The sequence below is a fragment of the Gekko japonicus genome, unplaced genomic scaffold (genome assembly GCF_001447785.1).
Source record: "Gekko japonicus isolate JY-2015 unplaced genomic scaffold, Gekko_japonicus_V1.1 scaffold469, whole genome shotgun sequence".
NCBI classification, from domain to species: Eukaryota; Metazoa; Chordata; class Lepidosauria; order Squamata; family Gekkonidae; genus Gekko; species Gekko japonicus.
This window is the reverse complement of record NW_015173138.1, coordinates 605,554-621,383: the sequence shown is the minus strand read 5'-3', so window position 1 is coordinate 621,383 and position 15,830 is coordinate 605,554. Positions and strand designations below refer to the sequence as shown.

At 43.3% G+C, this 15,830-nt stretch overlaps 1 protein-coding gene across 1 annotated transcript in view; it reads right to left on the bottom strand.

Annotated features, from left to right (window-relative positions):
• The window catches only part of LRP2 (LDL receptor related protein 2), a 241,739-nt gene that overhangs the window by 113,032 nt on the left and 112,877 nt on the right, over positions 1-15,830 (bottom strand). Inside the window, exons 15-21 of the mRNA XM_015422244.1 lie at positions 14,181-14,321; positions 12,405-12,608; positions 10,925-11,117; positions 5,066-5,191; positions 3,419-3,549; positions 2,693-2,830; positions 441-722 (exon numbers count right to left, since the gene is read on the bottom strand). Of these exons, the coding sequence (XP_015277730.1) occupies positions 441-722; positions 2,693-2,830; positions 3,419-3,549; positions 5,066-5,191; positions 10,925-11,117; positions 12,405-12,608; positions 14,181-14,321 (1,215 nt within the window). The remainder of the gene's footprint in view (positions 1-440; positions 723-2,692; positions 2,831-3,418; positions 3,550-5,065; positions 5,192-10,924; positions 11,118-12,404; positions 12,609-14,180; positions 14,322-15,830) is intronic.

Below are 15,830 nucleotides of genomic sequence, written 5' to 3'. Positions count from 1 at the left end.
GCGGCAAGCCTCGCTGCTGTCCCCCCCCCCGGCTTCGAAGCGAGGCCCAAGCGGCTTGCCACTCGGGCCTCGCTGCTCTTTCCCCCCTCCAAGCAGCGGCGGCGAGGGAGTTCGCAGAGCGTTCCCTGCGCATGTGCAGGGGATGCTCTGTCACTTTTGGGGGGATTTAAGTATCCCCCTCTGTATTTTTTCTGGGTTTTTAGATTTTTGTGCACACCTGGGGACTGCCCCAAGTGTGCACAAAAATCTCCCTCCCCCCAGGTGCCCCCGATGCGTGGATTTAGGTATCCGAACGCACGGGGGCGACTTCGCTATTAGTATATAGATAAGCTTAAGCACTCAAAAACTTCAAGTAAAAACAACTTATCAGAGTTAGGTATTTTCTTGAAGAAGAAAACAGATTAAGCTTTCCCACTTTCTGGAGTGCAAGTATTACTTACTTTGGGATCCACAGTTCTGTTCATCACTGTTGTCATGGCAATCATCCACACCATCACACTGATAGTGCCTGGGCACACACCTCCCGTTGCCACAGGAAAAGGAATACGAACCACACTGTAACGTGGGAGGCTCATTGGACGGATCTTCCACACAGGTCAGCTGGTTAGAACTCAACTTCATCCCATAAGGACAGCCACAAACCCGCTGAAAATTAGGAACTGGGAAGCAGAAGTGGCTGCAGTCTCCATTTGGATTTGTGGCTCTGTTGCAGTAGTTTGTGCCTTCAAAAACACCATCAGGTATTCGTGATACATTACATTTTCAGAACAAAGAAACTATTAAAATACGCTCTCCTTCTCAAAGACAGTTTACATATTGTGAAAAAAGATAAGAAACCTTTGACAGTATAAAATTAACACACATTGTTGTGCCATCAGATCCATTCAATGAAATGGGCTCTTGGCTTAACAAATTGGAATTTTCCCCACCTCCTTCTTCCCCCATTTGCAATCCTCCAAAAGACAAATGTACGCTACACTGCCTCTCCTATCTGCTCCTCCATTGGCAGTTTCAGTGGCACAGGAGGGTCCACTGAGGGAAAAGGCAGAGAGGGGCAATTTTATTTGCTTTCCCCTTCTCAAAGCATCTATACAAGTTGTGTGGCTTTTCATCAACACAGATCCTCAAGTTTCAGCATTCGTCTTCTGTGGTTCACAGATGCCTGCTGTAGATGCAGGGGAGGCAAGAAAGATTAACTTCTGCCAGAACCTTACACTGGCAATGCACAAGTTTTGCTGTTTTGGTCTAGACTGGCCATTTGGAAACTGTAAAAGGCATTAGATGAAAATTAAGGGTATGATACAGCCATGATTAATGGTATGATTATACACTTACCTAAATCAACTGAGAAGATGAAGATGGGCAGCCGGGTTAGTCTGTCTGTAGCAGCAGGAAGGAGTAAGAGTCCAGTAGCACGTTAAAGACTAACAAAATCTGTGGTAGGGTATGAGCTTTTGTGAGTCACTGCTCACTTCCTCAGGTACCTCAATCTGAAGAAGTGAGCAGTGATACCACGTATTTTGTTAGTCTTTAGGGTGCTACTGGACTCTTACTCTTTTCTAAATCTACTGTTTAAGTTTGGATGGATTCTTTCCCAAAAGCATAATAACATCTTGCAAAATTTCAACCAGATCTTCACTATCAGCCTTTCAGCAGAACTTGCTGTTCGTTTACACTATAAACTCCAATTTAAGGAATATATCTGGTCTAACCTAATTTGAGCTGTCTCATCTGAGACAAAATTGCTCCACAAATGAACTCTTATAGTAACATTCATCAAACAGAAACAAAAAGAGAGCAAAGAGGCCTATATAAGAGGTAATCTTTCTTTAATGGTACCAAACAGCTGAACACGATGCCAAGTTTTGGTTCACTGTACTAAGTCTTTCCTCTGCTTAAAAAGCAAAACTGTAATTTCTCCCTAACATTCCCAGTGTTTGGAATAAACCAGTAGGAACAGTGGGTAATCCCATACTGCATAATAATTTTTCATTGTTTTGTTGCCTGGGTCTATAGCAGTGGTTTTCAACCTGTCTAGAACTGCAAGTATGTGACATCACGGTCGTGTCAGGTAGAGGGTCAGCCAGAGTTATAACCTCACCAGTGTCAAGGCCAGGGTCTTGAGCAGTGGACCAGGAGACACATAAGTTAAGTACCAGGAGATAAACCACAGTGAGGAAGATCAGGAGGGTCAGAGCCTTGGGGGAATCCTCCCCACCTCAGAGTGACCCCACCTCACTGTCCTGCTGGTGTCTTCAGCATGCATGCAAGAGGGGCAGGAGGCAGAGCCCCCTTGCTCTCTATTAACGCACACGAACAGCAGGTCCTTGCAAAAAAAAACAACCAGCAATAATATATGGGGGGATTTATGCGGAGTGACAACTCAGCAGGTAGGGCTCCACAACCCACCTCAAAGTCCTACCCCATGGACTGAAGACTACTACTGGTCTCTAGATTTACTGCTTATTTATTAACTGTCAATAACACATCTTACTACACGCAAATTATATTCTTCTACAAAAGACGAACTATTGATTGTGTAAGAAACAGCAGCTCACACTCCCTGACTCTGCCATGAAGTTTCACTCCAAATTTGAAAGTTACCCTTAAAAGAGCCTAATGAATGTAAAATGCAATCTTGGGGCGAATCAGAATGTTTCAACCCACATACCTGAATACTTGACAAACCTACCTATTTGAGCATGAGCATTGTACGCCTTCACGTGCATAATGTTATAGATTCCCCTCCTAATGACAGTCATTTCTCCTCCATCAGTTTTCCGCACTCGAACTATTCCACCAAGCCTCCAGTCAGTGAAGTATGCATAACCTGCAACCCCCACACACATACAAATTGTAACATTTAGCAGAGGTCAGTATTCTATATGAATTCCAGAAAGCAATCCCAAAATATCTAAGTGTGAAAATCAAACATATTCTCACTCTAAACTCTTTGTACATGGCCAGGATTCTTATTTGGCAACAAAACTGAGTTTGGAGGTAATTGAGTGATATGAACCACACAGACCAATTCAATGAATGTGTAATGTGGCCTTCCAAACATTTACAACTCGAAGAGATGACCGTGATTTATTATGAAGTCTTTTCATCTGAGATACACCTCCAGGATTTCTCATGAGCAATCAGGAAAAAGTGTACTTATTTCACAGAACAGAAAGAAATGGCTGAAGCTTTGTTTGTACTTCCAAGAAGACCAGATGCAAGCATCAAACCTGTCTGTCATCTTCTCTGTGTGTGTCTACAAAAACCAAGTGCAGAAATGTTACCCTGTAAACAGCCTTTAGCAGAAAATATGAATTTCAAAGTGCAATGGTCCATCTTCCAACAAGGCATCAGAAAGTTTCATGTTGTGAGAAATGAAAGTCAGTGAGTAAACAGGCTCCAACACCACACTCACCTCCAAAAATAGTAAGACCAAATGGATGTGTCATCTGATTAATGCGTTCGAGTGACCTCCTGTCTAACCCATCAAAGGTACTGTGCTCAATTTTATCAAAAAAGGCATCCACCCAATAAAGCCTTAAGGAACTGAAAGAGATGAGACAATGTTTTATTTAGATGTTTACAGAGAGTCCACACATTCTCAGCAAACAGAAGAGGAAGAGGAGGAGGAAGACGAAGAAGAGGAAGGGGAAGAGGAAGAAGAAGAGTTGAATTTATACCCCCCCTTCACTCGGAGTCTCAAAGCGGCTTACAATCTCCTTCCCTTCCTCTCCCCACAACAGACACCCTGTGAGGTATGTGGGGCTGAGAGAGCTCTGTGAGAACTGCTCTTAAGAGGACAGCTCTGAGAGAACTGTGACTGAACCAAGGTCACCCAGCTGGCTTCATGTGGAGAAGTAGGGAATCAAACCTGGTTCTCCAGATTAGAGTCTGCCACTCTTAACCACTACACCAAACTTGTTCTCCAAATCCTCCAAAAGATTGGTCCTCCAAAAGCACTGCAGTTCAGGATTGGAGCTTCTCCAAGGGCAGAGCTCAGGAGACTGTAAATGGAGCTTCAACAAACATCTTCCCCCGCCCTTTAGAAAGATGATGATGGGATGAGATTGGATTTATACCCCGCCCTTGGAGTCTCAGAGCGGCTTACAAACTCCTTTCCCTTCCCCTCCCCACAACAGACACTCTGTGAGGTGGGTGGGGCTGAGAGAACTCTGACACAAACTGCTCTTTTTCAAGGACAGCTGTGCCAGAGCTTGTGACTGACCTAAGGTCACATCAGCAGGTGCAAGTGGAGGAGTGGGGAATCAAACCCGGTTCTCCCAGATTAGAGTCTGCGCACAGGATGGGAATGTTCTCTTAATTCACCCACCGGTTGCTAATGTTACTACGCAACATAGCCAATCACATTTGCTATGTGACATCATGACAAAGCCAATTCACAGTGAGAGTAATACTTCCTGGATCAGCATTATCTTTACTCTGAACAGGCAATCACTCCACCCACCCCTGTGCAACATTCCTGAAAAAATTGCATGCAGGGTAAGAATTTGCACAACTGAGGAAAGCTTTCATTAAAAGTGCCCCTCCAGTTTTGGCTCAGCCACAGCTAAATCTGTAAGATTCTGTTCTTCCGGGGGTAGACTGTAGGGTCAAAGCGACCCTGGAATAAGCCCAGATGAGTGGCCCCTCCCTAGTGCTACAAGCCACGGCCTGCACAGCAACAGCTGCACCAACAATGGGCTTCAGCTCCTCCATTGCCTCCACCCACAAAATGGTGGAAATACAAGTGGAGGCACTTGATGGCCAGCAGTCTTGTAAGGCGCAGGCCCACCTGGAAGTTTCCCTGTCACTCAAAAGTCAACCCCATGTCCTTCAGAATATCCTGAAAATTCCTTCCCTAAGGTCTCGCGTGGCAAGTTAGATCTATCTTTGATAAACTACTAAAAACAATTATAGTTTCAAGAGAAAATGACGATGTTTTAACAAAACTCATAAAGTTCTTGATGTATTTGCTGTTGTGGGGGGAAAATAGATCTACAGTGTTCACTGGCTGTTGAACAACTGCATTAAAAACTTCCAGCCTTGATATTTTTTGTCTTACCTCCAGTCAATAGCTAAGCCATTAGGCCAACCAAGTGTTGTGTTCACAATTGATAACGCATGGGATCCGTCACTCCAAGCTCTCATGATCTTAGCAGGTCGGAACCAGTCTGTCCAGAATATATACCTGAAAATGGAAGGAAAATATGCAAAAAGTATAAATGAATATGAAAATTCTGATAGTTTTGCCCTTGGAACTGGCCCTCTGTGTAAACTAACCAATCCCGTAAACCCAAAGAACCGAGATTTAAGACCTAAGCCTCCAGGCAAGGTTTTCTCCTTATTAAAGGTTTGCTTGTAGCCTGGTAATATGAACAGAATTCATAATATAGTGGAAACATTATTCAGGCCCTTAATAATAGAGGAATAAATGGTTCAAAGTTTCTGTTTGTGCTTCTGTTCAATGAAATATTTATTATCTGCTCTTCTTTATTTATGTCATTTATAGCCTGGGTTGAATGAAAATCATTTCAAGAGGGTAGCCGTGTGGGTCTGCAGTAGAGGAGCTTGATTCGAGTCCAGTAGCACCTTAGATTGTTAGGGCATGAGCGTTTGAGAGTCAAAGCTCCCATTGTCTGATACTGGACAAAGGGAGCCATGACTCTTGAAAACTCACACCGTGAAAATCTCGTTGGTCTCTATGGTGCTACTGGGACCTTTGTCACTGAGATTCAAAACACAGATTAAACGGCATCTGCCAATGCAGTCAACAGGATGGGGCATTTAATAAGCAATGTAATAGGATTAGGATTGTGGAAACTGAAAATAAACACTTGGAACAAACTGGCTGAAACAAAGTATAAGCATAACATGGCATATTAAATGATGCAAACATTACAAGAATAGGATAACAGTTACAGCAACAGACAGTATGGAATATGTACAGTAGTACAGTCCACAGACCCTGACCTGGATAGCCCAGGATAGCCCAATCTCCTCCAATCTTAGAAACTAAGAAGAAGAAGAGAAGAGATTGGATTTGTACACCACCCTTCACTCGAGTCAAAGCAGTTTACAATCTCCTTTCCCTTCCTCTCCCTGACACCGGACACCCTGTGAGGTAGGTGGGGCTGAGAGAGTTCTGAGAGAACTGCTCTTGAGCAAATGGTTCTGAAAGAACTTGTGACTGACCCAAGGTCACACCAGCAGCTTTATGTGGAGGAGTGGGGAATTAAACCTGGTTCTCCCAGATTAGAGTCTGTGCTCTTAACCACTACACCAAACTGGCTCTCTGTGTAAGCTACAGCAGGGTCAGACTTGGCTAGTATTTGGATAGGAGACCACCAAGGAATACCAGGGCCATGACACGAAGGCAAGCAATGGAACACCACCTCTGAACATCTCTTGTTTTGAAAAAACTATGGGCCCGCCATAAATCAGCTGTGACTAGATGGCAAAAACAACAGTAAATAGTCCACATTCTCTTCCCCTTTAATAAAGCATTCTTCCTGAACCATTCCATTATAATAAAGTTCAATTACCTTTGTAAACATGCCCACCTGGATCATTCAGTTTTCCATCGTTTATAAAATGTCAGGAGAGTGGGAGCCTTCCTGACTTCATCAAACAAACCATTCCATGGCAGAGAATGCATGTTTACAGGCAATTGTTGATCTTGCCCATTTGCAGGGAAGCACCTGCAGAAGGCCCTGCTGCTCAGATGAACGAAGCTGTTATGGCAGAGAATAGGGGGAGAGGTGGCCCCACAGACATGAGGGTTCACAGCTAGGGGCCGCTGGTGGGCCTGAGCCTCCTGTTGGATAAACAGATGGCAGCGATCGCCAGGGGTGGTGAGCCAGCAGGACAGGAAAGATCTTGCCACGGTACTGCACACCCTGGTAATAACCAGGTTAGATTAGGGCGACATTCTCTATGTGGGGCTGCCCTTTAAGACTCTCTGGAAATCTCTAGCTGGTAGCTGCATGTAGAATGCTGCGGCCGGAATGCTGCCAGGAGTTTGGTCATGGGGACCATATCATTCCAGTTTCACATCTACTTTGGCTCCCAGTTTGCGTCTGGGCTCAACTAATTGTGCTAATATAAGCCCTAAATGGCTTTGGGCCTGAAGGACTGCCTTCTCTCTTATGAACCTACCCATCTACTTCAGTCACTATCGGAGGCTCATCTCCAGGCTCCCTCAGCCATGTGAGACTAGATGAGTGGCAATCCAAGAAAGGTACTTCTCAGTCATGGCACAGAATCTTTGGAACTCCCTGTCCAGGGAGTTTAGTCTGTCTCCCTCTACTGTTGTCTTCTGCCAGCAGAGGAAAACTTTTTCGTTTTGTGTGGCATACCACCAGGAACTCTTACTAGCCCTCCTCCCTATATGTCCTTTGTATGTCAACCAGTTTTTATTTAATTGTTAAAATGTTTTATAAACACATTTATTTTAAATGCAGCTTTAACAGCTTAAATGTTTTGATACTCGGGGACACTATTTGGGTAGAAAGGCGGCACAAAAATGTTTTAAATAAAAAAAATAAATAACCCCTTTTGAGGATGGTCTGTGAGGTGAGGAATGATTTGGACCAGTCCAAATCACATCCCTTGATACCTACTTCTGTCTCCAAACATTTCAAAAAGATGGCATGGGCCACTGTGTCAAAGGTTATAGATAAGTCCAGTAGGAGCAACAAAGAAAACCGGAAAATCTACAGCAACTAAAGTATGGCCTTTGTGTTCAGAGAAAGATCACCAACGAAAGCCACCAGAGCTGTCTGTGTCCCATAATGTGGTTTGAGGCCAGACTGAAAAGGGTCCAGAGTAGATGAGTTGTCCAAAATGACCTCGAGTTAGTCTGCTATTGCTCTCTCAATCACCATGTCCAGAAATGGTAGATTAGACACTGGGGAATCACTGGCCACTTCATTTTTCCGGTAGGAATAGTTTTATAAGTAGTAGACAGATCGCCTCTTTGAGTGTGCATGGAAAGGGGAAATGGTCTATATAACAGAAGAGATGATGTATTATACATTTCTTCTGATTGTCCAGTGCTACAACCAGCATCCAGATCAATGAATATTTTCAATTTTTACCAACAAAAAAACTTTGCAACAGTATAAAAGGGTCACATTGGTCTGGACATAAGAACGTAAGAGATGCCAATGTTGGATCAGGCCAAAGGCCCATCCAGTCCAACACTCTGTGTCACACAGTGGCCAGAAATACCAGGTGCCATCAGGAGGTCCACCAGTGGGGCCAGGACATTAGAAGCCACATAACAATTTCTTGTTATGGTTTATGCACAAAAACAAATGCAATCAAAAGGAACACTTATTACCGCTGTTTTACTAGCTGCCTAATGCTACTGTATGCATCTGGAAATAAAATCTAAGATCCTCCTTCAGAAATAAAGGCGAGTGTGAGCCATAAGAAGAGGAAAAGGAACACCCTTTCACAGAAGAGTCAAAGATGGAAAAGATTAACGGTGGTGCAAAAGACTAAATAATGAAGTCGCCTCTCATCAGAGGTGAAAGGAAACTGTCCCAGGCAATGTAGCCAAGTCAGGGGCAAGTGAGGGAGAGCAAGCCAGACGATGCCCTGGCTACCATCATGGTCATGAGATCTGCACAGACTTTGAATTCCAAGGCAAGGAAACCATGATCTATTTCATAACTATCCTCTCTCCTGCTGCATTATTTCTCTGGAACCCCCAATCTCCCAAATGGTGTCTAAAGAGCATTTGAAAATGTACATCCACTCCTTAATTTCTGCCTCTCCTTTTCCTTCTCCTCCTGCTGTCTTCCTTCCATTCACCTTACTATCTTGTTCTTTTTTTAACTGCAAGCCATTGTACGGTTCATAGCCTTTTCAGTCACAGTCACATTACTATTTGAGGGGGTGTTTTCTTCCCCACAAGGAAAACATCAAGTCCAGATGGGTTCTCAAAACTGAAAGTTATATGCAAGTGAAAGGCGCACTCTAACACTCCTCAAATGGAACTATTTAGACAGATAACACTGTACAGATAACAATATTGCCTAGGCTGTGTTTTCCAGTCATCATTATCCCCTGCCCCCACCGGAAAAGCAGAGAACAAATACTTCTTTTTTTAAACAAACAATTCATGCTTATTCTGTACCACCTTGTGTTTTGCTCTAGGTGCTGGAACTGGAGCCAGAACAATAAGACAAAGCTGATGGTTTTGTTAAGGGCAAAACTTAGACTGAAAAGGAGGTTATTAGGAAGTATATATAAAAGCCACCACCCTGGACTTAAGCAGGGATGCTTGTGCTGAGGGCCAGGCAAGCCAGCAGCTCAGGAGCCACGCACCCACTGGCCATGTGGGCAGGGGCGCTTGCATTGGAGGCATCCAGCGGCCACCTTCCTGTGGGCCAGTGGCCGGCTGCTGCATCCTTAGTGGGCAAGCAGTGAGAGTGGGGACCACCCCCCACCGCTCTTAAAAAGCCACAGAGCCACCGAGTGCCTCCAGTCTGTTTGCGGCCACTGAAGAGCACGTTGGAAGCTCGTCTGGGCAGCACTTTGGCTCCAACCATCAGCTATGCAGGGAAACAGCTGATTGTCAGCTGAGTTATACAGCACTTTAACTGCAGCTCTGGGAATCCTGTGGATCAGCCACTGGTCAGGCTTGGGATTTAGGTTCCTCCCTTCCTTGACGAACCGCTGGGAGTAGCGGATAGGAAGCAGTGCGGCTTCTTCCAGGTCCCTGATTTAGGAGCATCCAGCAGGAGTCTGGACATTCTTGGAAAACAGGGAGGTGCTGGTCCCGGCAGCTGCCTCACCAGGCAAGCAGAGCATGCGGTCTGACTGCAGGGGATTTCCTTCCTTGGTGGCTGGTGGCATGTGCTCAGCAGGGGCTGCCCTTGCCAGCTGCAGTGGCCTCGTGGATTCCTGGAGGTGGCCTTCGTGTGTGCTATGCATTTTTGTAGCATGTGCTTCGGCTTGTTTGGTGGGTCCGTAACCCTCCCCCTTCCCGCTTGTCCTCATAACTGCTTCCCAGCCTTCAGCCTCCCCCCCCCCTTTTCCATTTAGGCTTGTCCAGTGTTGTGGCTGCCTAGGACTGTCTCTTTAACGGGGAGGAGGGTCTTTGCGGGTTTGTTGTTTTGGGGTGCATTCCTATTTCGCACAGGCGAGTTTAAGGATCTGTGCAGTTTTGTGTATTATTTATTTGAACCTATATATGTGAGCAATTGCACAGGCGAGTTTAAGGATCTGCGCAGTTTTGTGTATTATTTATTTAAACCTGGGTGTGGAGCCAGTTAGTGGGATGCCCAGCTTGGGGGCTGTCGCTTCACTCCCCTCACAGGTGGCAAGGGAGCCATTCAGAGGCATATGTCCATGTGGATCCACTCACTTGCCATCTCAGGTCTACTCTCAGCAGTTGGGGTGGGGTGGGGTTTCCATCGGATGGCAGGTGGCGCATCCAATGCCTGGATCTGTGCCCTATGCCGCACCAATGCTCCTGTTGATGTAATCAATAACGCTGTGGCCTGTTTTACCCCAACTCTGTGCCGTGTAATTTTGTACGGTGCCTCCTGCTCTTCCGCCCATCACTTGCGCTTAGGACCACAATATGAAATCCATACAGACTTGGGAGGAAAAGACTGTAGCCAATCTACAGATTTAAAAACGGGAGTTGGTGTATCCCTCTTGGGACTTCAAGCAGAAGAACCCAGTATTCAAAAACCATTCTTGAACAATGGGTAACCGCCTTTCAGGTTGAAAGGTATGCCAGAAATCTTTCCTTTAACATTCCAGCTTTTTGTGAACAGAGCAAGTTTGAAATGGAAGGGCAGTAAAAAGACACGATCCCCCACCTGTTTTATATTATGATGGCACTGCACAATGGCTTTAGCTTGTGATGTTTTCGAATGCGCCATTCAGAGACCCTCAGGCTTACCCAATAACAGGATGGACGACTATTGAACGAGGGTTATTCAAATTCTGGACAATGGCTCGTCTGGATTTATCAGCCACCCTCATCACACTAATGCTCCTATATCGAGGGTCTGTCCAGTAGAGATTCTTTGAGACCCAATCGAAAGCTAAGTCTTCAACTCCTTCCACACGATTAGCTGCCAGGATTTCTCTGCCTAGGATTTAGGAAAAATATAAAAAATAATGGAGAATGAACTAGGGTGCACATAAGATGGCTTTTAAAAATTACTTTTCCTTTCATATAGTTCTTAATGTTTCCACTGAACTCCTTCCCGTCTACTATCCACAAAGTGAGGGACCTGCATGGTTTCTCATGCAGAAAGTCCCAAATTTAATCCCTGGCATTTTCAGTGAAACAGAATTGAACTAAGCAGGGTTAGGAAAGACACAGTCACAGTATTGGGCTAAACAAGCATTGGTCTCACTCAGTACAAGAAAGCTTCATATGCAGTTCAAGAAAATTACAAAGAGGTTTTAAGAAGTAAAAATCCTGAATTACTGTGCTATTTTTATTTTTGGCTTCTTCAAAAATAAGAGCACTTCTATAATTTTTAACAGAATAAAGGAAAGAGAAGAGAACCACCAAATTTCACAGTAATCTACAAATCTTCAGCTACAATGTCTATACCATTAGCAATGTTCCCTCTAAGCTGTGGAATCCCATGAGCCAAAATCCTACTTTGTGAGCTACTGGCATTAAAGTTGTGAGCAGGTGATTTGGCTACTGCATCAATTAGTTGGCTCTGGAGCCCTCCTTCCTAAGCTAAGGCAAAAATGCGTGAGCTGGAGGTGAAAAAACTGTGAGCTAGCTCATACTAACTCAGCTTAGAGGGAACACTGACTATTAGACATTGTTCCTCATAGATTTTTGAACACATACAGCTAAACAAATCCTACGCTCACTTTTACATTTTCTTATGGCTTAATCTTTTCCCATTAAATAATGAAAGGTCTCCATCTCTGAATGAACACTGCACGAACTTTTCTTTTAATTGTCTGCATGCTATAGTTTTATCCATCAACATTTTAAAAAAAGATCTCAATCACTTTTCCTCAGAAATTGCCCCTGTTCTCAACCAATGCCTTGCTATAATCTTGCTGCCACTTCAACAAAATCCGTACTTATCTTCCATTCTACCCAATCTGACCCAACAAAAATAATACTGGGCTAAAACGAACTTGATAATCCATAATGGCTGTACATATATCTGCTCAAAAATTTCTCACCACTGATAGCCTGGTTTGATATGATCTGTGTACCACATCTCTTTTCCAAATTAAGAAAATGGACCTGGATGTTTCCATTCAATATAGAAAAAGACAGAATTTGATCCTTTGACAACTGTGAAATACTATGTAGATATGATTACCCATTTTTTCGTCAGTTCGAGACACTGAGACTAGCAGACCAAGAAATTAAAACTGAGGGATTTGCATCTCACCTGTCCCATCAGTCTTCTGTTTATAAATGATGTCTCTAGTAGTGTCCGAAAAAAAGATGGTGTCCTCCTGTGCATAGAAGTCAATTCCAATAAAGTAGGAAGGGCTCCCTGTGACAGGAATGATGACATCTTCCTGGCTGGAGAGATTGAACGGGATCCCACGTACTGCGTTCTGGGATGAGAAGAGCAGAAACTGTTGCACAGCTGGAAAAGAAAGGAACAAAGGTAGAGGTTATCTCTTCAGCACATTTTTTTAAAATCCTGCTTTTCTTCTAAGTTCCTCAGGGTGGCTCACATGATTCTGTTGCCTATTTTTCCCTTCACAACCGACCCATAAAGTAGGCCAGGCTCTGAGAGAGTGGCTGGGCCACCACCTTCAGTCACCAAAGTGTGCTTCAGGGCCCCAGTCCTAGTCTGCCGCTCTAGCTGATGTAGATGGATCTCAGCTGGCTTTCTGTTACCAATGAATCTTAAATGATTACCTTTTCCCATTTTTAATTTAATTCACAGAAAACAGCTGTGTGTGGTACAAGAAAATGACATGGGTTAAGACAAACAGCATTAAAAATCAAAGCAGGAATCAGATGTGAAGCCTGTAATGCCTGTAATGTATAGGAACATGACAAAGGTCACGATCCAACCAGGAAACTGTACCTCCTAAAGCAGACAACAGAATTAATGCATACCTACATCCCCCCGAAATGAACAGGATTCAACTTCCTAGCCGTGTGTTTAAATCTAACAGATCTCCCTGGGATTGAGTTACAACTGATTTTCTCTAGATTCCACAGTCTATAACGTCTTCCACTTGAAATGCTGTATGAGGTCTGACAATGCTTGCTTAACCCCCCCTCCCTTTTCCTCCAAGCTCAGGATGGTGGACATGTTTCACTCCTCCATTTTATCCTCACAGCAACTTTGTGAATTAGGCTGATATGACTGACCCACAGTCACCAGGTGAGCTACACTGCTAAGCAAGAACCTGAATCGCTCCAGTCTTAGTCTGACACTCTGATGGCTAAACCCCACTGACTCCCATTAGCCAATGAGAAAGCGGGGGGGGACCTGTTCACCCAGTCATCTCTACTGAAATCTCCTAAAATATCATCTTTGAAAACTAGTATTAGCAGTGCAATCCTAAGCATAGTTACAGCCTTTAATGGACTTAGAAATGTGTTAACTCTGCTTAGGAATATGCTTTAGAACCTGTAAAACGTATTAAGTTCTGGTGATTTGAACATTGTTATAACATATGATCAAGACAACCTTCCCAATTAAAATTTTTAAAAGTCTGAAGAATGCTACTTTTTTAAAAAGGCTGATGGGAACCTGAGCTAAGGGGTTTGAGATATTTAAACTAATAAACCAGTCCAGATGTGAATTCTGTGACTCCATAAGACCCATGCATAGGTTATATGGCACTGAGGACCATTTCAAACTGTACGTGGCAGACATATATCCAGAATTTTAACTGTGAGCCTCACGGCAAATACTATAGGACCTGAAAGGAAGAAATGTATCTTCAAACACAGGAGATAGGCTTCCTGGGCTACAGATCTGAGTTTTTCTTCCAAATATTAGAGTTTTCACCACAAAGACCACTTCTGAGAATGGCACATGATACACACATCACCCCCTGTGGTAAGATAAAATAGTTTCATTCATACTTGCTGCTTCTTATAATGATGTGAAGCAGTTCTGAGGGTTCCATTTAGAAAAGGTAGCTGTGCAATCAACCATGGAAGACCTATTAAAAGAGTCAATATACATCCTTACCAATGCAATGGCGGCCGTCTGGATGCAAGTCGAAGCCAAGCGTACATTTGCAACGGTAGCCAAGACCATCATTATCTGTTTTGTGGCTGAGAACGCAGATCTGCTCACATCCCCCATTATCACTACTGCAGGGATTCCTTACTGAAAAGCAATACCAGTTGTAAAACTATCGTGCATTATCACCTTTTTTGTTGCTGTTTTATTTCACCAGTATTTTTACCTAAATGCAAACAGATCCAAGGGCCACTTGACTCTACTCCCGCTGGATACAGAATGATGCCTAGAAAACACTATTTTTCAACTACCATTAAAACTACTTGATTCAGAACATAGGTAGCAGCAACAATCCAAATACACATCTCCAAACAAAAATATCTGTAATACCTTTTACTAGGATCAAAATATCACAGAATTAGTGTGTTGGCTTTCGACTTCTGCAGAGCTCTTCATCAAGCTGGGTGTTATAATAAAAAGGGCAGGGGGAAGGAGAGCAATGTTTAAGGATACAACATTAAAGTTTCTTGTCCCCGCCTTGTGCAGAATGAGGTACAGGCAGAAACAGATTAGTCTGTGCTAGATTGGAGCTGGTAGCAAGTTACAAGAATGCTCTCAGCCTTTTAGGTGACCTATGTGTTTCATGCGATTCTAGAAAAACTTTTGATCATCTACTGATTTTCATATTTTCAGCAATGGATGCTGCCATTATCTCCTTCATCCCTGAAGGCTATGGTACAACAAGGGGTGTTAACAAAAAATAGCTTTTCCTGATTCGGGTTTATTGGACCCGAAAAATATCAGTATTCCCAAATATTCCCAAATAACCATTTTTGTGTTGGTATTCAGGTAAATATTCGGGAAACCTGAATTTATTCAGCTCCATTATGCCCCATGGGGACTGTCCCCATAGGGTATAATGGAGCTGAATAAATGGGGTCCCCATAGGGTATAGACTGTTGCCATAGGGTATAATGTAGAATTTCACTCACTGAGTCATCTCACTGCTGCAGCATGACTTGGTGAGTGAACTGAAGGCATTTAAACTTTAAACTCCAGGAGTAAACTCAGAAGGCATTTAAAGAGACTGCCTGGCGTGGCTATTTTGGTAGTCAAATCAGATTGTCTAATATGTATTCGACTGAATAAATACAAAAAAAACAACCAATAAGGTTTTATGAAGTATTTATTCGACTCAGTATATACACAGCACACACACACACCCCTAGACACCATTGATAGCACTTTTCTAACCAAGCCTGCAGCATACCACACATAAGTCACAGACAAGTAGCATCATGGCCTGAATCATCTGTTTCTATCTCTCCTCCACCATTTTTTTAACATCCAGCTTGATGAGGAATTCTAGAGAAATCAAAAAGTTTACACTCTATTGTATTCCTTTTGTTTCTAGATTAAAACCATTCTTCTCTTAAAATAATCTGAGTATAGTAAAAATACTCTGTACATTACCCACACAGGCTTCTGTTTAAAATGAATTTTTTGTTTTCAAACTACAATCCCTATTTGTATATTTTAAGTCACACTGAGTTCAAGGGGAAAATTAACCATGTTCCCATCAAAAACAACAGGATTTCAAATTACTTTGTTTGGGTTGTATCCTGGCTATGTTTCATTACACTGATATTATAGTAA